The 26,817-nt window shown below is 38.3% G+C and overlaps 1 protein-coding gene across 8 annotated transcripts in view; it reads left to right on the top strand.

Annotated features, from left to right (window-relative positions):
- Positions 1-26,817, top strand: part of FAM184A (family with sequence similarity 184 member A) — a 123,891-nt gene that overhangs the window by 55,825 nt on the left and 41,249 nt on the right. For all 8 annotated transcript variants that reach the window (XM_025294773.3, XM_025294771.3, XM_025294774.3 and 5 more), the window contains exons 3-9: positions 388-523; positions 2,113-2,294; positions 5,996-6,193; positions 9,867-9,989; positions 20,456-20,617; positions 22,559-22,680; positions 23,464-23,614. In XM_025294773.3, coding sequence (XP_025150558.3) covers positions 388-523; positions 2,113-2,294; positions 5,996-6,193; positions 9,867-9,989; positions 20,456-20,617; positions 22,559-22,680; positions 23,464-23,614 — 1,074 coding nt within the window. The remainder of the gene's footprint in view (positions 1-387; positions 524-2,112; positions 2,295-5,995; positions 6,194-9,866; positions 9,990-20,455; positions 20,618-22,558; positions 22,681-23,463; positions 23,615-26,817) is intronic.

The raw sequence follows: 26,817 nt of genomic DNA, 5'->3' as shown, positions 1-26,817 counted from the left end.
CTAGTGATGGTCTGTACATTCTTTGATATCCAGACACTGAACAAAAAATTAACATTGCTTTGTAAACCTGAATTAAATAGGGGTATGGAACAATTTCTGAAAAAAAAAAAAAAGCCAAAGAGTCTCTGTGGAAAGTCTCTTAGTTTTATTGGCATAGAAAATCTCATAGGTGTGTTTTTAATATCTGTGCAGCATTTAAATATATTAGAAAGGGTTGCATAGCCAACATGAAGATCACAAGATATGTGTCACTAATACAGATAGAAAACTCTAGGTATTGTTAAGTTTGACTTTTGAATAGGAGATAGTTGCTGTTGGAAGTTTATATGAATTATTTAGCCTAGTGTCATTCTTACATATTGACAATGGCTATTTGATCTTTCTTAGGTTCTTCAAAAACAGCTTGATGATGCCAAGGAGGGAGAAATGGCCTTATTAAGCAGGCACAAGGAGGTGGAAAGTGAGCTGGCAGCAGCCAGAGAACGTTTACAGCAGCAAGCCTCAGATCTTGTCCTCAAAGCTAGTATGTCCGACCACAGTTCTTAGTGTATCCTCAGCTAAAACCAGCACTTAAAATGTTAATTCAAGACAAAACTAGCCTTTTTTATTTTCTCATATTTTAAAATTATTTAGGTTCTAAATATGTTAAAGGGTTCTGTTATGTTATTGATTAATCATAAGAGAAGCAAATGATAACTTTTAGGAATATATTTCTATAAAAAGTTAAGATTTATAGGTTTTTTTTTTTTAAGTCTTTATTGAATTTTTGAATTTATTGAATTTATAGTATAATTTCTATTGTATGTTTTGGTTTTTTGGCCATGAGGCATGTGGGATCATAGTTCCCTGACCAGTGATCGAACCTGTACCCCCTGAATTGGAAGACAAAGTCTTAACCACTGGACTGTTAGAGAAGTCCCAAGAGTTATAGGTTTTAGCACCAATAAGGCAGTCACTAAAAGAAAAACACTTTAAGAGGCTTCTTTGTTCTTTAAAAACATGTCCTTTTAAAACATAAATATTTTAAAGTGCTTAGATTAGTAGAACTGTATTTCAGTTATAGCAGCCTCGTTTCATTTGGTTTATTAATAAGGCTCATTGCATACACTAAAACTGGGCTGCCCCACCTGATGTGACTCACATGCCCAGAGGAGGAGGGTGACCCATCTCAGTCGGAAGTGACATTTTGGTGAGCCCAGGGAGGCCTCTGAACAAGTTCTGTGAGGGTGTCATCTGATTGATTGGCTCATCGGTGAATCCCAAATTACCCTGCCTCTGAAGTAGCAACTTTTGAACTTTTATGTGTATGAGGATCACCTGGCCGGCTTGTACAACCACAGGTGCTGGGCCCCAACCCCAGAGTTTCTGATGAGTAGATCTGGGGTGGGCTTCATTTCTGACTGGTGGTACCAGATACTGCCTGTGTTGTTGGTCCAGGGCACTCTGAGAGCCTCTGTTCTAACACTTGCCTTGAGAAATTTTTCTCGTGTTCACTTTTCACCTCTCTAGCTCTGCTTAGATCCTCCCCCTGCCCTTTTTTTTTTTTTTTTTGCTGTTGCCATTTATTTCAGTTTTTCATAACCTTGCTCTTCTTATCTGTCTCTTACTCTGCCTTAGTTCTTTATCAGGTCTGTAGTCTAAAACAAATTTAGTTTCAACCAGACTGCTGCCTGCCATCTTTATTTGCTGCATGCAAATATCTTCCTTTTTATGTTAGAATTTGGAAAAAAAAGATTGGAAAAGAATAAGTTACTCATTTTAGTGCCACAGTGCAACTCAGTGCATCTTCTCTTACTTTGTTTTACTCCTACGACTTTTATATGTACCCTGAGGAGTTGTTTCTACTTCAACTTAAAACAGCTTGAAATCTTCAGAAATGATTGGAATGGTCCTGGGTGCAGGGAGCAGCATCAGTGATGTAATACATGTTGTAATAAGTACTTGGATAATAAGTATTCCCAAGGTCAATATTTCTGTTGAAACCAAAGAACTATTTGTACATGCAGACCATTTGTTTTACTTAGATATTAAGTACATTGTGTCATTAACTATAAACTATTTTGTACCACAAGGTAACAGATTTTAATTTGGGGCTTTCTTTTGGGGTGTTAGGTCATATTGGAATGCTTCAAGCAACTCAAATGACCCAGGAGGTTACAATTAAAGATCTAGAATCAGAAAAATCAAGGGCCAATGAAAGATTATCTCAGCTTGAAGAAGAAAGAGCTTTTCTGCAAAGCAAAACTCAGAGTCTGGATGAAGAGCAGAAGCAGCAGATTTTGGAACTGGAGAAGGTAGAGTCTTGGAGGAACCCCGTCTCCCTCGCACCACCCATGAAAGGAAAAGAAGAAAAGTCCAGTTTTATTCTTTTGCAAATTTAATTTAGAGCGTTTACTTCTGTTTCATAGTAACAGTCTATTTCTTAACTATAGTAATTTTTTGTTTTTATTTTGAGAAAAGGTATAAAGCTGGATTATCCCATATTGGGTATATGTTCAAAAGATTTTTGATAACAATTTGTAATGTAAAAACTTAGGACATTTCACCCTATTTCAGGCTAGAAACTGAATTGGTGCGTGCTAAGTCACTTCAGTCATGTCCAATTCTTTGCTACCCTGTGGACTGTGGCCCACCAGGCTCCTCTGTCCATGGGATTCTCCAGGCAAGAATACTGGAGTGGGCTGCCTTGCCCTCCTCCAGGGGATCTCCCCTACCCAGGGATCAAACCCATGTCTCTTATGTCTCCTGCATTGGCAGGCAGGTACTTTTATCACCACACTACCTGGGAAGCCCCTAAATGAAAGGTACATTACAATTAATCATACTTACTTTTCTATTCATGAAACATATTGTGTGTACACCTAGGAAATGTCTGTAAAACTGAAAAGGATGACAAGAACCATGCCCTGAAAATACATATACCAACATACTGAATTTCTAAATTAAATAAAACATGTCATATGTAGAGTAGTTGCTTGAATATGTGTTCTAGTTTTTCACATATCTGCAATACCAGGTGGAAGCTTGAAACACTCTTTCTCCTTCTTTCAACCACCAGGAGTATTGAAAAATGTCTGTTGGCCTTGCTCCCTTCCTGCTCACTCCTCACCCGGTCCGGACTGGCTTCTCTTGTTACTAGTCCACAGACTTGGTCTCAGCCTCCAGTGACGTTCTGGTTGCTGGACTTGGGGGATCTTGTCTTCCTGTGGTACTGACTTGTGTTTGGTTCTCTCACACTTTCCTCCTGTCTCCCTGGCCCTGCAGTCTTGTCTGGGAGCTTCCCTCCTCTGTCTGTGTTCCTCTGGTGTTCCTCTCACATTCTCAACTCATTCCACAAGCTCATCCATTCCAATAACTTGTTCAGTGGGAGCTCCCCAAACTGCCCGTCTAGGCCAGATCTGCCCCTTCTTCCTCCCTCCCCACTTCTCTGGTTGGACCCTGACTGGTACAGTGCTATAGGGAGATGCTATGATCTCTGATGAGGGGCACTTCATGTCTGAGCTGTGAAATGAAAAGACCTTGGGGGTGATGGTGCTAAAAAGACCCTTAAAATGTTGCATCCAAGTATTCAAGTAGGGGCTCTGGTTTCTGGGCATCCCAAGTCAGGGAGAGCTGAAGAGGGATCCAGTCCTAGAATACTGCTCTGAGCCCTGAGCCCCTCATACCACCATCCTTGGAGGGGAGGCTGGAAGGGAAGGGATCAGGCCCAGGCTGGCCCAGGCCGGAAAGGAGGAGGCTGGAAATTTCTGTTTCTTCTGTCTATACCTTCTGGCTTTGACAGGAAAGAACATCCAGTGCCTTACATTCAAGAATCTTCCTAGGGCTTTCCCGCTTTATTGGGCCTTGGGAATAATTATAATCTCTTATGATGTAAAATAATTGCTAACAACTATAAAATATTTACAGTGGGCTGGGAATACCACTAAATATTTGGGGGCATATTATCTCATCTTTAGCAACCCTGTAACATAGCTTCTACCTTATCACTCCCACTTCACAGATGGAAAAACCGAGGCTTACAGACATTATGCACTCATGGTTCCCACTGTCACATGACTAAGTGGCAGAGCTGGAACCTGAACCCAGGGCTGTGAGACTCCAAAACCCATGTCTCCACCTCTATGTTATGTTGCTTTCTGTGACATGAGGACCTTGTATTCCTCCTGGGTAGTTCCAGAGACCCGCAGATTGGGCCAGGAGGCAGGTAGATGGCAGCTGCCATGGAGGCCAGACAGCAGGATGGCTCTCTCCACCCTGGAGGCATCAGTGACCCAGAGGAGGTGTCTGTCTTCCAAGAGTCTTACAGAGCAGCAAGGAGGGGTTCTGCAGCAGCCCCTAGCGAGAATTCAAACATCTTTCAACCTCATTGTCTTCAAGCTTTACTTTCTCACCTTTCTGTTCCATAACATCCCATAACTTGTTGAAAGAATAGCCTTCACTTAATACGTCCATTTCCTGCTTTTTGTCTGGATCCCCCCAACCCCACCTCCACTCTGTTGAACTGGATCCTAAGGCATCAGTGGGAACACCACCACCACACCCAGAAGCCGTACCCATTTTCTCAGCAGCACTCACCGCTCTTGGCCCAGCGTTTGTCTCTGCGATGCTGACCCCTCCTGGCTCTCTTCCTCCCCTGGTCACTCACGTCTCCCTCACTGGCTCCTCATTTGCTCCTGCTCCCTGATTTCGGGTACTCCCCAGAGTCCTTCCTGTCCTTGTTTCCTTTCTGCTCCTTCCCCTTCACAAGTTGTCTTAGTTTGCTGGGGCTGCTATCACAAAATGCCATAGCCTGGGTGGCTTAAACAACAAACATTAAAAATCAATGAATAAAAATTAAAAAAAAATTTTTTTAAATATCAGTCACTTAAATCACAGTAATTTCTCATTCCCATCAGAACAGAGTCTAGAGTCCTTAGCATAAAAGACATCTGGTCATCATTTTCACCCTGCCTGCTTCTAAGCCTCCCTCCCTCTCCGCTCCCAGCCTCGAATCCTGTGTTCTCGCCACACTGCTCAGCTGCATGGCCATCTAGCTCCCCGACTTCACCACCTGGTGAGCTGCTTCTCAGCTTTCAGAATGCTGGACATGATTACGAATGCAGGCTTTAGACATCAGATCTAGATTTGACGTTTTGTCACCTCTTGTTTCCTGATGGGCTTGTAAGAATTAAATGAGAGAATGTGTCATCCTCATCAGCTCAGCTGTGTTCCCTTCTGGAATGCCTTTGCTGACCTCTTTCCCTCTCTGTGTCTCTCACACGCCACCAACATCATCTCCCACCGCGTCCCAGGTTAAGCTCCTTTGCTGTATACTCTCACAACACGTGATGTATGCTCCTTCCATAGAACTTAAAAAATTTCATTGCCACAGTCTTTTGACTTTTTTCATCATTGGACTGCTGATGCTTAAAAGGCCTATACTTGGCTGTTGATGGGCTTCTCTGGTGGCTCAGAGGTTAAAGCGTCTGTCTGCAGTGAAGGAGATCTGGGTTCGATCCCTGGGTCAGGAAGATCCCTGGAGAAGGAAATGGCAACCCACTCCAGTATTCTTGCCTGAAGAATCCCATGGACGGAGGAGCCTGGTGGGCTACAGTCCACGGGGTCGCAAAGAGTGGGACATGACTGACTTAACTTTCTTTCTTTCTTTCTTTCTTTGGCTGTTGACACAGTTGTATCAACTAATGTCATTTGAGTGGGTGTTGGTAAGCTGTTTTGTGTACCACTTCGACATGGAGGAACCTTTTTTCTCTTAAGCCTGCAGAAGTGCTGACTCACACTTGGTTCTAACCTAATAATAGTGTATTTTATCAATGTGTTTAAAATCACTCATTTTGGCTGTGCCACCTTGTAGAACACCCAGTGGTGTACTCTCAGGTACCATGGTCTAATCCTGTAGCATTCAGTTCATCCAAGCTTATCTACTTACTGAATATTTAAGATACTAATAGCAGTAATGAAAAAAGCAGATTGACCTTTTATTTCTGTTCAATTTTAGAAAGTAAATGAGGCAAAGAAAACTCAGCAAGAATATTATGAGATGGAGCTAAAAAACCTGCAAAGTAGACTGGAAGGGGAGGTGGCTCAGCTGAATGAGGCCCATTCTAAGACTTTGGAAGAATTAGCTTGGAAGCACCACATGGCAATTGAGGCTGTCCACAGTAATGCGATTAGGGATAAGAAAAAACTGCAGATGGTGAGTGAAACTTCAGCTTCGCAATGTATTATAAATTGGTGGACTTTCTATAATGACCTAGTTGCTATCTCCTAATCACTCTGAAAATCTCAGTTCAAAGAGTAACATACATAAAAGTTCCTACAGGGGCTGTAGTTTATTAAATTGATATGAGGCATTTCTACTTTGTATAGCCATCATGGAAACACTCCCTTGATCTTGAGCTGTCTCTTCATCAGACAACAACATCGGTTTCTCCTCAGGAAGCCTCATTAGTTGGAGCGCTTATTCTCCTGGAGACAGTTTCCTTCCCTGGGAAAATAATCTGTTTTTTGTTTTATTATTGCCCTTAATTAAGTAATAAGCTTGCTAATTGTAATACACGACAGACAGTAATTATATAGTAGAAAAAGCAAGGTACCTCACAGATGGGGCCTTAACCCTGAGCCCTTTGCTTACTAGCTGCTTTTTCTTGGGTCCCAAAGGCTATACCTGAGGCCGCTCACTTGAAGATAAAGATATTAGGTTGGTGCAAAAGTAATTGTGGTTTTACGTTGTTGAACTTTGCTATTTGATATTGGAATACATTCTTAAATAAATGTGGTTATGTTGTACATCATTGTAATGTGCATTTCTTGCTTTGTTTTTTGTTAATGATTTATTACTTGCTGTTTATATTTATTTTAGACTATAGAAATTATATTAGACAGCAAATTCAAGCAATTTTCTTATTTGAGTTCAAAATGGGTCGTAAAGCAGCGGAGACAACTCGCAACATCAGCAACGCATTTGGCCCAGAAACTTCTAATGACTGTACAGTGCAGTGGTGGTTTGAGAAGTTTTGCAAAGAAGATGAGGAGTGCAGTGGCAGGCCATCAGAAGTTGACAACGACCGACTGAGAGGATTAATGAAGCTGATCTTCTTACAACAAGAAGTTGCCGAAGAAATCAAAGTTGACCATTCTGTGATCATTTGGCATTTGAAGCAAATTGGAAAGGTGAAAAATCTCGATAAGTGGGTGCCTCGTGAGATGACGAAAAACCAAAAGAAATCATTGCTTTAAAGTGTTGTTTTCTCTTATTCTACGCAACAACAGTGAACCATTTCTTAATTGGATTGTGATGTGTTATGAAAAGTGGATTTTATATGACAACCAGCATTGACCAGCTCAGTGGTTGGACAGAGAAGAAGTTCCAAAGCATTTCCTAAAGCCAAACTTGCACCAAAAGAGGTCATGGTCACTGTTTGGTGGCCTGCTGCCCATCGGACCCACGATAGCTTTCTGAATCCCAGCAAGCCCTTACGTCTGAGGAGTACGCTCAGCAAATCAATGAGATGCACCAAAAACTGCATTGCCTACAGTTGATATTGTCAACAGAAAGGGCCCAATTCTTCTGCACAACAATGCCCAACCTCACATCATACAACCAACACTTCAAAAGTTGAATGGATTGGGCTATGAAGTTTTGTCTCATCTGCTACATTCCCCTGACCTCTCACCAACTGACTACCACTTCTTCAAGCATCTCAACAACTTTTTATAGGGAGAATGCTCCCATAACCAGCAGGAGGCAGAAAATACTTTCCAAGAGTTGGTTGAATTCTGAAACATGGATTTTTATGCTACAGGAATAAACAAAATTGTTTCTTATTGGAAAACGTGTGTTGATTATAATAGTTTCTATTTTGATTAATAAAGATAGGTTTGAGCCTAGTTATAACGATTTAAAATTCATGGTCCAAAACCACAGTTACTTTTGTACCAACCTAATAAGATCCATCTTGTAATATCCCTGAGGATTAAGTGAGATAAAGTGTTAGGAACCGAGACGCATCTGAGCATATAGTGATAAATAAGTGTTGGCATTTCTTACCGTGTTTACCTGACACTGCAGTGGTGTTTTCCACTTGTTTTTTCATTTAGTTCCTGCAGTGCTGCTATTGGTTTGATTTCTGTACCCATCTTCCTGAAGAGGGGTGGAGACCCAGAGGGGTTAATACTTGCTTAAGCACGTGCAGCTAGGAGTCAGTCAGGCCTGAATTCCAGTCTCAGATATCAGACCCTAAGGCGTTTAGCCACCACCTCGCATCGGCATGTATTAATGATAGTTGTTACGTGTTTTATGTAATAGCACTTGACAGTTTCCTAAAAGCTTTCTAGTTCTTGCCCGGCTAGTTTATATCTGAGCCTAAGCTAAAACCATCCTCCTTCCAAATAATCTTTCTCCAGCGTCCTTTTATCTTTTAAAGAACACTTAGCTGAAAGTGACTTCACCATCCCTCATGACTTAGTTACCAGAAAGGGTATGAATATACAGAAAATCCATGCAGAAAAGAGATAACGTAATAGCCTTAAAAGTGCCATTCTTAGAAAACGTGGTACAAAATTGGCCATTGCCTAGTGTCTGGAAGTTGATTTTCATGAGAATTTTCGCCATTTCCTGATGAGAGTGGCTCGCTGTGCCTAAACTGTTTAACTAGACAATATGGTTTATGCGGAACACGTGCTCTCATTCTTGGAGTCTGAAATTGTGGAACATACTAATCAAGGGGGTACCTATGTGGCCAGCGCCCACTAAGAAACCCAGCCCTGGGTCCCTCATGAGCTTTCCTGGTAGACAGCATTTCACATGCGTTGTCCCAACTTGCTGGAGAGTTCTGTGTGAGAGGACTCAGCAGCTTGAGTCTGGTTTTCTGCAGACTTTGCCCGCGGTGCCTTTTCTCTTTGCGGATTGTCCTTGTATCCTTTTGCTATAATACATCATAGCTGTGAGTACAGCTACATGCTGAGTCCTGAGAGGCATCCCCTTAAACCATCAACCTGGGCTTTGTCCTGGGGACTGCCAGCACAGGACACTGCTTATTAATGTTAGTCTTCTCCCCTTACACTGTAGACGTACTTGTAATACGCTTTGTTCTCGCTCTTTGTTCCCTGCATGGTTGTTGCACATGCATTTTCTTCTGCCTAGACTGTTGTAGCTCCCTCTTCACCACCTCTCTTACTGGTCCACTCCTTCAAACTGTGCTTAGGAAACTCTCTCCGTACAAGTTTCACACCAAGCCACAACTTATTAGTTCCCCATTCAACCCCCATTACAACTCATTTTAATCATATATTCTTTAATGAGCTTATTAAGGGCAGGCACTGTGTCTTATTCCTTTTATATGCCAAGTAGTGGGTAGCATGCCTGCCAAATAGTTGGTCTTCTTCAGTAACAATGTTAGTAGTATTGCTCTTTAGATACTTTAATTTTTTACTTGTTAATCCTTGACTAAATTCCAGTGCTAGAGCACTGAGTTCCAGAAGTATTAATACTTTTTGTATTTTTATGTCAGTATAAAAGAACTCAAGAGTATATCATGAACTCAAGAGTTAGAATTTTTCTAATCTCACAAGATCATCATTTATAGCACACATTTCTGTTTTTTTGGACTTAAGCTTGATCTAGATTAGGCAGGTATTTTTACCATTTCTAAAAAATGACTTAATTGCTACATCATAAGTGATGTAGAATGATAGACTCAAAGCCCCTAGGATTAATTAGATTCATTGTTAACTCTGATAATATTTAAGTATAACGCTAATTTGAAGAGCACATCATCAGTTTAAAACAGAATAATCTTTTTCTTGGAGTCTTTGAAGTGTACGATATTTGCAGTTTTGTTAATTTTTTTAAAATTTATTTTTGTAAGGAATTGGAGGAACAACATAAAAAGGAAAAACTAAACCTGGAACAGGATAAAGATCAGCTTCAACAGGAGCTAGAAAACCTGAAGGAAGAATTGGAAGACAAACTGCATTCAGCCAATCAAGAGGCAAGTACTTTATTTGCTAACGTCGTGTAAGTAGATGAGCCTGTGTGGAAGGTCACATATGTAGAGTAAAAATAATCAAAAACTTTCTTTGATGTTGAATTTTTCATAATACATTGATGATATCTCACAAGGTAAAAATTTACTACAAAAACAACTAAATTTGGAGCAAGGTGCTTTTGCGGGGGAAAGCAAAACAGAAGACAGTATCCCCTTATAGGAAAGAAAACAAGAGGTTTTTTTCTACTCTTTCGCAAAACATTGACTTTGTATTCTCTATGCCAAATCTTTGCACTTTTAAATTCTATATGAAAATAGTATTGTTTAGCCTGGAAAAGAAAAGATAAGGAATAGGCTGTAATAAAGTGTTATAAATCCAAAAAGTTGTGAATAAAATAAATGCAAAGACCATTGAAAGGTTAGAATATTGTTTGTTCCAGCACTTTTTCTCTTTTGTCCACATTCACTTGTGTCCCCCAACAGCCCAGCTGAAACAGTCCTCTTTTCTTTCCGTTCCAGCTCATCTTTCATGGGGCTCCTAGACTGGTGTTCCTAAAGCAAGTCCTTTTCTTGACGCATCTCGTCTTGACAGCTGTTCTACCTCACTAGCCTCATCTTGCCAAACAGTCTTTATGTCCTACTTTCTCATCACTCTTCTGCTCACAGAAAGCACACCAAAACCCGAGTGCCCCAGGCAGGTTAATGGTTTGCAACTGGTATTATTTAATTATCTTTAAACATTTATTCAGAGAAAGGTACCAAGCATGGCTTTAGGGTACAGAGAGAATTAGATTGTTACTGATACTAGCTCAGTCTGTCGCTGATTGTTCAGGATCATCCCCTGCACACCTCCCTCAGGGTCTGTGATCCTTGTGGTTTCTCTCATTAAAAGGTGGTTTAGTGACCATCTGTGTTTCTCATGCAAGTGCCCTGGAGTTCTCCTCCTTACTCCCAAGTGGTTTAAGTATTCCTCCAACCTACTTACTGTTACTTCACTGAGAAGAGTTCTGATAAATACATAATTGATTTTCCTTCTGGATACTTACTTTCTCAATTATGTTTTAGCACCCTGATAATATTGTAGTGCCATTTTAGAATGGCTCCCCAAGAATATGCCTGACTCATCCCTCATCTGCATCTACCTTCCCTTCACCCTGGGGCATTTTTTTCCTGCCTTACTTTGCTGGCTAAGATCTCCAGAGATAATAAGCATTCTTGTTTTATTCCCAGCTCTTAAAATGAAGGGTGTCAGTATTTCACAGTTAATTATGATGCTTCTTTGAAGTTTTATTTTGTAAATGTTCTTTAAGTTTCCTAATTTAAAAAACAATCACAAATTGATGTTGATTTTTCTGCATCTCTTGGGATCTAACTCCTTTTTGTTTAACTTAATGTGGTACCTTTATTGTTGTTCAGTAGCTAAGTTGTGTTCAACTCTTTGTGACCCAATGGACTGCAGCTTACATTAATCAGTTTTATAATTTTAAATCAACCTTGAAGTTCTAGAAGAAGTCCTAGTTATCCATGCCAGATTATTCATTTTTTATTTTCTTTATAGTTCCACTATACATTACAATTATTTTTAAATAGATAAATTAAGATTTTTGCTTCCCTGATAGCTCAGTTGGTAAAGAATCTGCCTGCAGTGCAGAAGCCCCTGGTTCGATTCCTGGGCTGGGAAGATCTCCTGGAGAAGGGATAGGCTACCCACCCCAGTATTCTTGGGCTTCCCTTGTGGCTCAGCTGGTAAAGAATCCGCCTGCAATGCAGGAGAACTGGGTTTGATCCCTGGGTGGGGAAGATCCCCTGGAGAAGGAAAAGACTACCCACTCCAGTATTCTGGCCTGGAGAAGTCCATGGACTGTATGTATAGTCCATGGGGTCGTAGAGTCGGACACAACTGAGTGACTTTGACTACTTCACTGTACATTACAATTAATTTTAAGTAGATAAATTTAATATTTTTAGTTGGAGTTTGAATATCAAACTCTCAAAAATAATAGAATGAATAGACAGAAAAGTAGAAGGATATAGTAGACCTGAAAAGCACTAGAAACAATTCAACATAATTAAGATTTATATAATTTCTTACAACAGCAGGATACAAATTCTGTTCAAGTTCCCATAGACTATACACCAGGAGACACTGAAGCATATCCAGGGACATAAAACAATGTACAAATATTTCATAGTCTATTGAAATCATACAGTGTGTTCTTTTATCACTGTGGACTTAGGTTAGAAATCAGTATCAAAAGATACCTGAAAATAACCCACATATTTTCAAATGCAATGTGACATTTATCAAGAGAGGTCTTTGACTTAGCCATTGAAACTATCAATAAAGTTAAAAGACTGAAAAAACACAGAAAGTGATTGCAGAGAAGAAAGCACTTAAATGAGAAATTAATATCAAAATGAGAAATTAATATTGAAGATACTTTAAAAATCCCATGTATTTGGAGATTAAATGTCTATTTTTAAGTGGTGGGTATATCTAAGAAGTCCTAGAAAGGAAAATATTTGTAACAATAAAAATGAAAAGAAAATTTATCAGGATTCATTGCATGTAGCTGAAGCTGTTTAATGCAGCTAAATACAATGCAAAATCTTAAATAAGGTATGAAAACAAATAGTGGACACTAGCAAAAAACGTTGTGAAATTTAAACAAAATCTGTACTTTAGTTAATAAAACTGTATTACGTGTTAATTTTCTGTTCTTTTTTTTTAAACATAGTATTTCTTTATATTCTCAGATTTTTAAGCCTAGACTTGAATAAGATTGCTCTGTGCTTTTCCTTTTTTATACCATCCTTTTCTGGTTTTGGAGTCAAAGTTATATTAGCCTTATAAAATGAAGCAGGACTTGTGCCCTTTCTGTTCTCTGGAAGAGCTGTGTGAGATCAAAATGCCTTTAACCTTAATGACGTTGTGGTTCATATGAAAATAATTTGTGAAACTTTTTAAGGCAAGCATAGTAACCTCTCATATGAGAGAAGTTTAATATTCTGAGTGCACCCACTTGTTTAATGCAATGAAGTCTATATTCCTGTTCATTAAAGCAGAATTTTAAGCTGTTTTCTTCAAATATTTTGTATTCTTTTTGGTTTATCTTCTTGATTTATCAGCTTCTAAAAACTGATACTATGATGATGGGTTTGCTTATTTCTTCTTACATTCTGTATCATTTTTTTCTTTGTATATTTAGCGGCTTTTGTTATATGCATACAAATATAAAATTGCTTTAGCTACTTAATGAATCATTCTTTTTGGCTTAGTCTTTGTTATTTGATATTGTATAAGCTGACTGATATATATTTTTTCATCTACTGACTTTGCTTTTCTGCATTCTAATGTTTACATGTGCTTCTTGCCAATCACATATAGCTACATTTTAAAAAATACCAAGTCAGAAAATTTTGCCTTTTAAATAAAGATTTTATCCCACTTACATTTATTGGATGGAAAATAGGAACATTTATGGAAAGACAGGAAGAAAGACTTAGGGAGGTAGTTTGTAAAGACTGAAAGTGATTGTTTTAGAAAAAAAATTAGAGAATGTCCTATTTTTGTAAGTTGATGTATCTTGATACCCTTACAAGTGAAATAGCCTAAAAACATAAATAGTTCAACTATGTATTTAGATGATAAATTCATGAATTCCAGAATCATAACAGAATATTAAGGGAAGCTAGTGAATTTAAAATCTCAGGTGGAAGATAACCATTTAATCCTATGAAATGGTATTTTGGGATCACCCCCGAAGGCAAAATGTAAGCTGAATCATCAATCAATCTGACCATTATGATCTTTTAAAATGTTCTTATAATATTTAAGTCGTTGATTTTGGGGAGTTTCCTGGTAGTCCAGTGGCTAAGACTCCTCACTCCCAATGCAGGGGACCCGGGTTCAACCCCTCATTACCACAACTAAGATATCTTCTTTGTCTCAACTAAAGATCCTGCAGGCTACAACTAAGATGTGGTTCAGGCAAATAAATAAATACACTAAAAAAAACTTTAAGCTGTTGATTTTCTTCTGAAAATAACTTTTGAAGTCTATATATATTTTTTCAGTATTTTGTTAAAATGAAAATCATTTGGACTTGTTTGTTATACAGTGGTCTATCACAGTTGTTATGCTGCCTGGCAAATGGTAGTAGATCAGTAAATACTTGATGTAATTAGTAGCCATGTTTTTTGAATCTGTCTCCTAAGGTAAAAGAAATAAAAGCAAAAATAAACAAATGCGACCTAATTAAACTTAAAAGCTTTTGCACAGCAAAGAAAACCATTGACAAAAAGAAAAAACAACTTACTGAATGAGGGAAAATATTTGCAAATGATATGACAGATAAGGGGTTAATGTCCAAAATATATAATCAGCTCATACAACTCAATATAGAAAAACAGCCCAGTCAAAAAATGAGCAGAATGGGCTTCTCAGTGGCTCAGTGGTAAAGAATCCACCTGCAGTGCAGGAGATGGTAGGAGACATGGGTTCAATCCTTGGGTCGGAAAAATGCCCTGGAAGAGGGGATGGCAACCCACTGCAGTATCTTTGCCTGGAGAATCCCATGGACAGGGGAGACTGGTGAGCTACAGTCCATGAGGTCCTAGAGTCAGGCACAGCTGAACCGAGTGAGCATACACACACGGCATACAATAAAATATACTGAGTATATATAAAAAAAATTAAGTAAATAGATCAAAACAAAATGAGCAGAAGACCTAGACAGCCATCCACATGTATTCTTTGGAAAAAGGTCTAACAGGCACCTGAAAAGATGCTCAACATTGCTAATTATTAGAGAATGCTAGTCAAAAACAGCAAGATACCACTCCTTACCTGGCAGAATGGTTACTATGAAAAAGTCTATAAATAACAAATGTTGGCCAGGATGTAGAGAAAAGGGAATCCTTGTACACTGTTGGTGGAAATGGAAATTGGTGCAGTCAGTGTAGAGAACAGTAAGGAGGTTCATCAAAAAACTAAAAATAGAACTACCATGATTCAGCAATTCCACTCTTGGGTAAATATCCAAAGAAAATAAAAAGCATTAATTCAGAAAGCTCCATGCACTCCAGTGCTTATAGAAGCATTATTTATAATGGCCACCATATGGAAGCAGCCTAAGTGTCCATCAACAGATGAATGGGTAAAGAAGATGTGTGTGTATATAAAATTCAGTTATTACTTAGCAATAAAAAAGAATGAAATGTTATCATTAGCAGCAATGTGGATGGACACAAAGAATTGTGCTTAGTGAAATAAGTCAGACAGAAAAAAGACAAATATTCCCAGTTATCACTTACATGTGAAATCTAAAAGAAGAAAACAAACCAATGTATAAAAGAAAACAGAAGCAAACTCACAGATATAGAGAACAAACTAGTGGTTACCAGTAGGGAGAGGGGTGGCAGGGGCAAGACGGGGGTATGAGGTTAAGAGGTACAATCTACTATGTATAACATAAATAAGCTACAGGGATATATGGTATAGCATGGAGAAATATAGCCATTATTTTTGTAATAACTTTAAAACAGTACAGCCTATAAAATTTTAATTTTATTTAAAATTTTATTTATTAAAATTTATTTAAAATTCTATATTGAGTCACTATTTTGTATGCTACTGCTAAGTCGCTCAGTCATGTCCGACTCTGTGCGACCCCATAGAGGGCAGCCCACCAGGCTCCCCCATCCCTGGGATTCTCCAGGCAAGAACACTGGAGTGGGTTGCCATTTCCTTCTCCAATGCATGAAAGGGAAAAGTGAAAGTCAGGTCGCTCAGTCCTGTCCGACTCTTCGCGACCCCATGGACTGCAGCCTACCAGGCTCCTCTGTCCATGGGATTTTCCAGGCAAGAGTGCTGGAGTGGGGTGCCATAGCCCTCTTTGACTGTTTTGTATACCTGAAGCTAATATATTACTGGAAATCCACTGTATGTCAATAAAATATAAAAATTAAAAAGCTTTAAAATAAAATTTATAGGGTTTGGTGTGGTGAGTGGGAGAAAGTGACTCAGGTGTCTCCTTGGGTGTTTGGGACAGGTAATGATGCCACTATTGCAAGACAGGAAGTACAGGGAAGAAAACACATTGGGTGGCAAGACATTGAGTTGTTCAGATACACTGACTTTGAGGTGATTGTAAGACATCTCTGTTGGAACTTAGTTTAGGATGTGGATTTGGAGCTAAAGATCAGGCAGTTCTTGAAGCCATTTAAGAAGAAGAGTTCACCCAGGGATAGCTGATGAGAAGGTTGCTGGTAAAAGAGGAGTACCAATATTGAATTAACGGAGCCAGGGAACAAAACTGAAAAGGAGGAATCAAAGCATGAGAATAAGGATGAATGCATATTAGAAAACCACGGAAGCAAATACTTAAAGAGGGTTGGAAGTGCCTCACAATGTCACAGAGTGATTTAGAGGCAGACTGTGAGGCCTGAAAAGGTCATTGAGTCAAGAGTGCTCTGAGGACATTTCTATCATGTCAGTAGAACAGTAGGACAGAAGCTAGAGTTAATAGGTTTAATCTGAATCATAGTGGATGACAGTACTTTTTTAAGACTACGTATCAATGGAAGAGAAGAGGAAAATAAAGTTAGATTCCTTCTTCAAGCTGGTACCAAAAAAATCCCAGATGGGCTGAGCATTGAAATGTAATATTAAATCGTGAATATAAATAAAATATGAAAATACCAGGGACAAAAATAAAAGGGCAGAGAAGGCCTTTTGAAATATCATGGCAGTATCATGAATTAAAAAAATATTTGCACAGTTAAAATTAAAACTTCTGTATATCAAATTGTGCGTGCATGCTCAGTCACGTCCTATTCTTTGCGACCCACCAGGCTCCTCTGCCCATGGGATTTCCCAGGCAAGAATACTGGAATGGGTTGCCGTTTCCTTCTCCAGGGGTCTTCCCAACCCAAGGACTGAACTTGTGTCTCCTGCATCTCCTGCATTGCAGGTGGATTCTTTACTGTGCAGCCACCAACAAAACTGTGAGAGAGGAAAAACTGGGAGGGTGGAGTAAATGATTGGCAAACTATATGAGTAACAGAATTTAAATCTTTAACAGCAGAGGAGTATTTACAAAACAGTAAGAAAAATGCAGTGTAGTTTTTTAAAACGGGCTAAAGAAAATACATGGAAAACAATTTTAATATCACTATCATTTGAAAACTGGAAATGAAATCAGTAAGATGTCATTTCATTACCATAAAATGAACAATGATTAAGAAAAACATAAGACCATGCAGCATTGATAAGGGTAAAGAAATAAACACCAAAAGCTGCTGATGGGAATATAAAATGATTTTCCTGGAAAGGAATTTAGCAGCATGTGTAAAAGCCATAAGGAGGAGAATATACATTCTAGTGTATTGAAGCTAAGGAAATGCTTAAAGATTATTGACAAAATTTACAGTAGAAATTCAGCAAAAATTACAGAATGGTGGTAAGTGATTAACAGGAGTTTGCTACAAGAATAAACTGAGGAAAGCTCCCACAAAGGCCCTGAGACATGAGCAGTTTCTAGGAATTGGAGGGATGTCAGTATAGATGAAGTACAAAAGTAACTATAGTATAATAATACTTAATTTAGTTCTTACTGTGACCCAGGCATTGTTTCAGTATATTCTCTCCTTTATACTCTTAAGTCTCAAAATAATCCCATGCAGTAAATACTAGTTACTAAATCACAAAAAGTTACGTGACTTGCCCAGGTCACATAGTAATTGGGTAAAGCCAGAATTGCAATCCTAGCAGTGAAATTTCAGAACTCAATTAATTCTTAACCACAGAGCCTCTCTTCCCCCCAATGAATATAAAAGCCATGGAGGAGTGTTGCCAAACCAAGACCAGAGAGTTAGGCAGGAGCTATGCCGAGGTGCCTTGTAAGCCCCTTGAAAGATTTTAGAAGTTATCCTGAAGGAAACAGAAAGCATTTGGAAGATGCTGGGTACAAATATGTGGACGGTTGCATGGGGGTAGAGCTGACACTCATATTCATATTTGTAATTTTAATAAGTTGAATCTGGAGTGTCATAAAGAATGGATTAGAGAGAAGAGTAAGTGTGGGTAGATATTCCAGAGGAGGCTTCTATCACTGTAATTCCTTCGGTGTGCACGTTGACAAGAAGAATCTGAATGTTGATCTCTGTTGCACATGACAGAAATCCCAGCTCAAACTGGCCTAAGGAAATTTCTTGAGTCATGTGGCTGAAAAGTCCCAGGAGAATGTTAGCATCAGTCAACGACCAGATTCGGAACGCAACTTGTTGACACTGGAGCTCAGTTTCTCTTTTTCTGTTGAGTTGGGTTTTCTCTGTTTGTGTGGTAATTGTTCAGTAATGCATCCTCTTAGGTATATGTGCAACTGGAAATGGCCTTTTTTAGGAGCTCCTTTAAAAGTCCTGAGGTCTCTTTAATCATGTGCCTGCCCCTGACCAGTCCCCATGGTCAACAGAATGAGATGACCTTATTTGTGTATGCTTTAGTGAATGTTTCAGTCCTGGAGTTGGGTTGAAGCCCTGCTGAGACCTCCTGGCCCCTTAGGGAGGATAGATTCCCCTAGTGACAAAAGGAGGTTCTGATAATGAAGGGCAACTGATGTGTTCCGTACATAACCAGTTTTATTATATTTGGAAAACAAACTTTAATCAGTTATGTTCTTTGAAAGTGCTTATTTAGTTGTACAGAATTTTAAAGTTTTTTCCTATTTAAACATATTCATTCTGTCTATAATTAGATTCTTATTTCTTGAACACTCTTTAATTCCTTGTGTAATTACATGAATACTGTTATTTACAAGTTTTTTTTTTTTAATGTATTCCTTCTGTATATATAACCCTTATTTATCTGAAAACTTTCTGGATTATGGAAGAAAATTATTTTCCTCGTTGATAGCTTTAATTGTCCCTTCCTTATTGATTGGTACCTAATATTTGTATGTCACTTTCTAGTTAAAAAATCTTTTCCCACGTATTGTAGAACTTAATTATTATAATAACTCTATAAGATAGGTATTTATACTGCTATTTTGTATTGACAGACCCAGAACTTGAAACTAGATTTTTTGCTAAGTTCAGTACTCTTTAACTCTGTTAATAGTCACTTTTCTTACATTCGTTCATTCACTGCTGCAAAACACTTTCATGGCAAGCCAGATCAATACAAAAAGTAGAGAAGAAACAAACTATATAGACTAGGGAAATGTGACATAAATACAATGACAGAAAAATTTTAAAACACTATATATGAATATTATGTACAAATATGCTAGTAAATTTTAAAATTTAGGGAAAACTGATGTCTTTGTATGAAAATTTAAATTTCTAAAATGACTCAAAGTAGTTCAACAGCCTGGCCAAACCAACTATATAGCCATGAAAGAAACTGAACAGTCCCACATATACTAAAGAGGCACTAGATCCAGAGGATTTTAGTGAATGACTTTTACTGAATCTTCAAAAAGCAAGTAAATCTTAGCTATGAAAATATTTCAGAGCTCAGAAAAACTGAAAGTGCCCAGCTCATTTTATGAGGTTGGCATTCCTTTAAAGATGCTAACAAGATAAAGTGCTCCCATCACCACAATTGCTCAGCATGTACATACATCTGCATGGAAAGGAGACAGGAAGTTGGGGACAGGGAATTTCAGGTTAGAGAGGGGTTGAAGGATTTCCAGTTTTCTTTGTAATGTATGTATTTACAGTGAGAAATATTCAGGTATTATTTTTAAATTACCAGTTGTCATTTCTGTAGGGTTTTGATAGGCTTGACTGTTTTATATAAATGAGATTTTTTGTCATAGCCTTTTCCTGTGAAGTAATTTAAAGTATTTTCATTTATTGATTTTAGTTCTCATTACTTGCGGGTATGAATCTGCTTAATTAACACATTGTCTATTAGCTAATTTCAAGAGTGTATAAATTTAACTCAACAATTTCATGACACAGTTTTTTTTTTTTTTTATGGAAACACAGAAATCACAGCATACCCTAATTTAAGCTTCATTATCAGTTTATCAATATTGATCAAAATCTATCACTTTTATAAATAGAAGAAGAACAGGGCTCAAATGAAATATTTGATTCCGTTTTAAAGAGCAATTTTTAAAATATTTGTATTTAAAAAAAATATTTTCCCCTCAGTCTTGGGCATAATCTTTATCTTACTTCAATTCTTTGTTATAGGTATTTGATTATATGATATGAGCAGGAATTCCCAGGAGCTTGAGGTATCCATTTATTTACATGGTTGCCATGACAAAGGGAAATCACAAATATGGAGGTCTTTTCAAAAAACAACAGATGAAGACTGTCATGATTGAGTGCTTCTTCCAAATTCATCAAGAAAGATCCATCAGTAAAATTACATCTAAAGAAAAGTCTTTAAGAAGCGTGACTGTTTGCTAGTCGATTACACTGGGATGTATTAAAAGTACTGTATTTACTTGCAGATTGGCCGCCTCCAAGAAATGGTAAGCAAAAGCGAACAAGGTCTTGGCTCTGCCGAAGGACTCATTGCCAGCCTTCAGGACTCCCAGGAAAGACTTCAGAATGAGCTTGATCTGACTAAAGGGAGGCTGAAGGAGACCAAGGATGCTCTATTAAATGTTGAGGTAATGTCTTTATCCTACTGTAATCTAAATATCAGCGAGGTAAAAATATGATTTAGTTACTTTGCTTAAAGTTTATTTTAAACATCACATTATATATATAGTGTATTCGTTTCCTAGGGCTGACATAGCTAAGTTAGACTATAAACATGGTGGCTTAAAACAACAGGAATTTATTCTCTCACGGTTCTGAAGGTTGAAAGTTCAAAATCAAGGTGTTCCCAGGGCCATTCTCCCTTTTAGACCTCTAAGGGAGGATCTTTCTTGCCTTTTCCAGCTCCTGGTAGTCAGGTGTTCCTTGGCTGGTGGCAGCACAATTTCAGTCTTCTCTGTATTCTCATGGCATCCTTCCTGTGTCCTTATATCTTGTAAGGATACCTGTTGTATTGGACGAAGGGCATTGCCAACTCCAGCCTGACTCCATCTTACCTAATTATATCTTCACTGACCCTATTTCCAAATAACATCAGATTCTGAGGAACTGGGGTGCTAGGACTTCCACATATCTCTTTGGAAACACAATTCAACCCATAATAATATTCAACCCATAATATTAATAGTATGCACAATTCTCTTAACTGGTAAGAATTTGAACTCTGGTCTATAGCAACTAAGTGATTCTCCATGACCTACAGATACTGGGAAAGGTTTGTCTTTTCCCTTCAAGTCTCATGGAGCAGAGCAAATATTTAGACTGCCTTAGAAGATAGAGAAATGAATCATACAACTAGGAGGACAGTAGCTAGAGATTTCTTACTTTGAGTAATTCTCTTCCATTCAACATTGTCTTTGGTGGAAAAAATAATTCCTCGAAGCAGAGTACTTAGTGAAAATGACAGTTGGCTAAGATTGCTAAATTCAGGTTTCACCATTTACTGCTTACTAACCAGGTCAACCGGAGAAGGCGATGGCACCCCACTCCAGTACTCTTGCCTGGAAAATCCCATGGACGGAGGAGCCTGGTAGGCTGCAGTCCATGGGGTCGCGAAGAGTCGGACACGACTGAGCGACTTCACTTTCACTTTTCACTTGCATGCATTGGAGAAGGAAATGGCAACCCACTCCAGTGTTCTTGCCTGGAGAATCCCAGGGACAGGGGAGCCTGGTGGGCTGCCGTCTGTGGGGTTGCACAGAGTCAGACACGACTGAAATGACTTAGCAGCAGCAGCAGCCAGGTCAACAATTTTAGCACTGACTTCCTGCTTTCCCATAAATCTGGATATGCTCCTCAACAATGCCACAGCAAGTGGGTGATCCAGAAAGGGTCACTGTGATAACCAGCATCTCTTCCTTTTCTGTTGTGCCCTGAGAGCGGGTGCCCTGCTGGCAGGGGTCAACGGTTGCTGGTGTTGTCCAGACAGGTCATGTCCAGCCCCACACTCCAGAAAACCACTTGATTTATGCTCCTCTACGGAGATGTCACATATTTCATAGTCTATTACTGTAACATAAACCAATGGACCACTGGTTTGAAGTTACATGATAAAAATAGAAGCCTAAAGTTCTCATGATTATTTTAATCAGGTCAGTGAGGTACAGTTATAATGCCTAAGCTTTGAATAGATAGCATACTTTTGATATGAATGGGAATGAATTTTAATGATATATTTGCCTATGTAGTGTGTGTTCAGGTGAAGATAATTGAATTCTTAGATACCTATGATATGGAAAGCTTAGGTTATTAATTAAATGCTGATTTTAAGCTTTTAAAAATAACTTGTCAATGTATGAGCCTTAATAAAATATGTCTTGCACAAGGACATTTAAAAGATAAAATGGGTACCATGATTTTATTGTCAGAAAATTGCAAATAATTGTTATAGATAGCGCTATCGATTATTGTGCTGTAAGAATTTAAAAGTTATAAGGCAGGCACTCTCCTTACTTGAAATAAGCAGCAGTGACTTTGAAGACTAGTCTTTATTGATAGCTTTTATTCTTCAGAATAAGCTAGAGCAAGAGAGGCGACAGCATGAAGAAACATTGGCTGCCATGAAAGAAGAGGAGAAACTACAAGTGGACAGAATGGCCCATGACTTAGAGATGAAATGGACTGAAAACCTCAGGTACATGCTTTACTCTCTAATGTCATCTTACTGTACACATATGCAAAAAGAAATGGTTTTCTATTTATATGGCTTACATTGTCTCATTGTTAAAGATACAGTAGCAGCATTTTTAAAAAAAGATCTGTTTATTTGGGTGTGCTGGGTCTTAGCTGCAGCAGGTGAACTCTTAAATGTGGCATGTGGGATCCAGTTCCCTGACCAGAGATCGAACCCAGGCCCTCCATATCGGGAGCACAGAGTCTTAGCCACTGGACCACCAGGGAAGTCCATAGTGGCAGCATTTTAAATTAATTTTTCCCATGGTTAAATGTAGAGAAATTGGAGTTCTGTTTTTCTGCTTAAATACAGATAATTTTTTATTTCATTGCCTTCACTATAATATAAGTGAAGTGAAGTCACTCAGTTGTGTCCCACTCTTTGCGACCCATGGACTATAGCCCGCCAGGCTCCTCTGTCCATGGGATTCTCCAGGCAAGAATACTGGAGTGGGTTGCCATTTCCTTCTCCTGACTATAATATAGGTGGAGAACTAATCTGAAGGCAGAGGACTTATTGTTCTTGAACTTATTCTACCTTCGGTAATTTGATTAATCAGTGATCTTGATAAGTTACCAGTTTACCTTATGGCCCCTAACTTATTGATAACATAAGTACCTCTTACTCTGAGCCAGCTTTTGAGGCAGATTAGTTAAATGCTTAGAAAACCTGCGAACAAACTATACTGTAGTTATTGAGAGGAAAAATTCTCTTTACAAATTAAACACATTTATTCTGTTTTAGACAAGAGTGTTCCAAACTTCGTGAAGAGTTAAGGCTTCAACATGAAGAGGATAAAAAGTCAGCAATGTCTCAACTTTTGCAGTTAAAAGAGCGAGAGAAAAACGCAGCCAGGGATTCATGGCAGAAGAAAGTAGAAGATCTCTTAAACCAGGTAATTATAGTCTGTGGATTAGGGAAGATCATTTTCCTTGACATTTGCTAGCTAAAGAAGTATAAAACATTGTGTGTTAATTCACTGTATTTTGTTATTTTTTATAGGACTAGCTTAAATTTTTTAGATTGTATGAAATCAAGGAAATGTTCTTAAACTTAGGAAATAGTGTGCTTAATAATTATGTTATGTCTACAGTCCTAAATATTGAGATGCACTTACGGTTGTTTGGTTTAATATTTGAACTGAACAAATTAAGGATTTTAAATGTAAAAGTTTTAGTTTGAAAGTATAACATCTTTTTCCAAGCCATTAGATAGCATTTGGGCAATGGAGGGTAAAATTTATTAAAAGTTATCCCGATTTCCTAAAACCACTTACTAGAAGTGAGCAATTTACTTCTTTCTCACCAGCAGGAAGTTGCATGCTATGCTTCAAAATGACATAAATGTAAGGTGTGGTTTTTCTAAATCTATCTTCTTATGTCAGGCTCACTTATTTCCTTTGCACCTATAATTAAGCGAATTTGCACATTTTCACTCATTTACACAACTTCTAAATTTATGAATTCTTAACAGTCTCCTGCAAAGCCAATAATTAAATAGGACTGACTGCATGAGTCACCAGTTGAAAAGCAAGTGCAGAACTTGACAAGAAGCAGCTCAGCAATTTAGTGCCAGAAATCCACTATTATCTTTCTATTTGTGATCACGATGAATTTCAAAATAAACAGGATAGACTTTTTTGTAGGATTATTTATTACATAGGTACATACATGCAGTGTCTTTCCAGAGTACTTTGAGCCTGCCTATTTGTGACTGGTATTTCATAGTAACTTACAGTGTTACTCTGGAAAAGGAGTATACCTCCAGGAATATTTATGAGCTTTTGTGAATAAATTTGAAACCTTTGAAACTAACACAAAAATAAGAAAACGACTCTCACTAACAGCTGGTCCCCATGTTAGCATTGCTTATTAGTTACCTTCTCTGTAGTTATTTTATATCCCTCCTTAGGGATCTAGAAGGACATGTTTTACTGGGTAGAGTGGTAATACTCCTCTATGATGTTCTGTACGTAGGAAGGTTTAATTATACCACATAATCCAATTTACAGTAAAAATGAAAAACATCCTTAAAAGTCTGCCTTGTTTTTCAATCAGGATCTATTGAGCTAGACATTTTCTAGCTGGATTTGGCACTGTCAAGAGGGCACACCGCCTCTCCCACCTGTTTTCTATCAAATTATTTTATTCATTATCCATTTACTCAGATTTCATCCATGCCTTTCTGATATTCTGGTATCCTTGTCTTGTCTTTTTTTTTTTTTTGGACATCTAGTCTACATTGTTCATTCCAAAGGGGATATAATGCTTTGCATCTGGTTCTAGTTCTATGTATTATAATACATTTTGTTACATGTGGCTGCAATTTTTGCCAACTTTACAGAAAAAAATTTTAAATCCATTTTCAAAGCAGATTAACCATAAATATTCAAAGTAACCAAGAATTAATTGCCTCCAAAGGTGAAGCTGTTCTGTACTGCTTCAGGCTGTGAGACCATTTCCAAAATTACAACATCTTCCTTTTTCCCACTTCTAAAATGTATAGGGCACACACATTACCGTAGATAAGCTGGCAAATAGCTGTTACATTCAGGATTGTCTACCTGAAGGAAGTTAAGAGAAAACTAAACAAAGGATTTCACATTAAAGTAGAAGTGAGTATTATATTAGAGGGTTCAGTCTTTGTAGATACATGAATTGGGACACATTCTAGCAGGACTGGCAGTCTTTTTCATGGAACTTTGTTTTGGACAGAAGACCCTTCCTGGCCCTTTGGATCTTGTTCTGTAGATTATTTTGGATGGTTTCCTAGAGGCTGTGCTCTGCAGCCTGCTCCACTGTTCTCCAGTTGCCTGACTGCTGCTCATGCCTGCTCCTCAAAGCTACCTCCCCTACCCTGCGCCCTCCAGCTCTTTCACTCTGTCACCTTGACGCTGCCTGCACCCTTCCACACTTGGGGAAAACAGACCTGGCTTGGGCTTTGTGAAATTAAGGGAGTACAAAGTGGCAAATAGAACAGGAAACAGTTAGGGCCTAGGCAGAAGCATCTGTTACGAAAGGGTGCCAGAGAATCTGTATTTTCATGTATTTAAATCATTTCTGAGTAAGCTGAACACAAGTCTAATTTTTGTGCCTTAGCTTACATGTATTTCATCCTGCTTAGAGCCAAGAAGTAAAAGAATTTGTCTTTCACATGGGTTTAATTTAAACTCACCCTCATGGCCTACATATCAGAAAAAATGGGCATAGACAAGCATGAGAATTTTATTTTTCTTTAGTTCAATGTTTTTTATTTTATGAAAATTTCCAGAATGTTTTATTTTCATTCTGTGCTCCAATCAGAGCCTAACTTTATATCTTTTAGTCTTCCATTATTATTTCATTGTGTTCTATTTTTTCTATTCAATGATTATACTTTAGTCCAAAACTAATTTTGCTTCCTGGGCTAATGGGTGTGCACATTTGAATTCCTTTAAAGTAGAAGAAATACAGTCTTATTTTTCTTTAGTTGAAAAATGATTATATAGATTCCTCATTGATCATATTTTCTTTCTGTGAGCCTAAACTGTCATCATTTATTTCTCTATTTCATCTTTTTCAAGGAAGATTTTATTTTGGAATAGTAAGGAAGTATGACTTCGTATTCCAGTGCCCCCATTCAGATCCGTGAACTGGGAAATTTGAGAGACACATGGATCATTCAGATATAGAATTATGGAATTCTGTTGTTTAGGTCTGACTCGCCATTTTGAACTCTGAGGCCCCAAGGTCATTTAGCTGGTTGTAGCAATGCATATGACACAGTTTTTACCCTCCACGTATTTACAGTCTAATAGGGGAAAGACTTGTGTACAGACACCTCAGTAAAAGTCACTCTGCCGTAAGTGACTTTATAAATGGTCTGGACTGTTAGTACTGTGGAAGCAGTGGTGTTGGGGTGCCACCAGCTCATCGAGCTGGTTTGCCAGTATCTTCTCTACTCCATATTCAGGGTCATCAGGGTCATCATGGCTTGCAGTCATCCATGGCCAGAGTGTTTACATCCTAGGTATAACAAATGCTACAGATGAGGGCTTCATTTTTCAGAGAGCTGTTAAAACATTTATCAGCATACTACTGGGTATAAGTACTGAGTTAG

The sequence above is a fragment of the Bubalus bubalis genome, chromosome 10 (genome assembly GCF_019923935.1).
Source record: "Bubalus bubalis isolate 160015118507 breed Murrah chromosome 10, NDDB_SH_1, whole genome shotgun sequence".
Taxonomy (NCBI): domain Eukaryota; kingdom Metazoa; phylum Chordata; class Mammalia; order Artiodactyla; family Bovidae; genus Bubalus; species Bubalus bubalis.
Note: the sequence above shows the minus strand (reverse complement) of the source record. Positions and strands in the feature narration are given on the sequence as shown.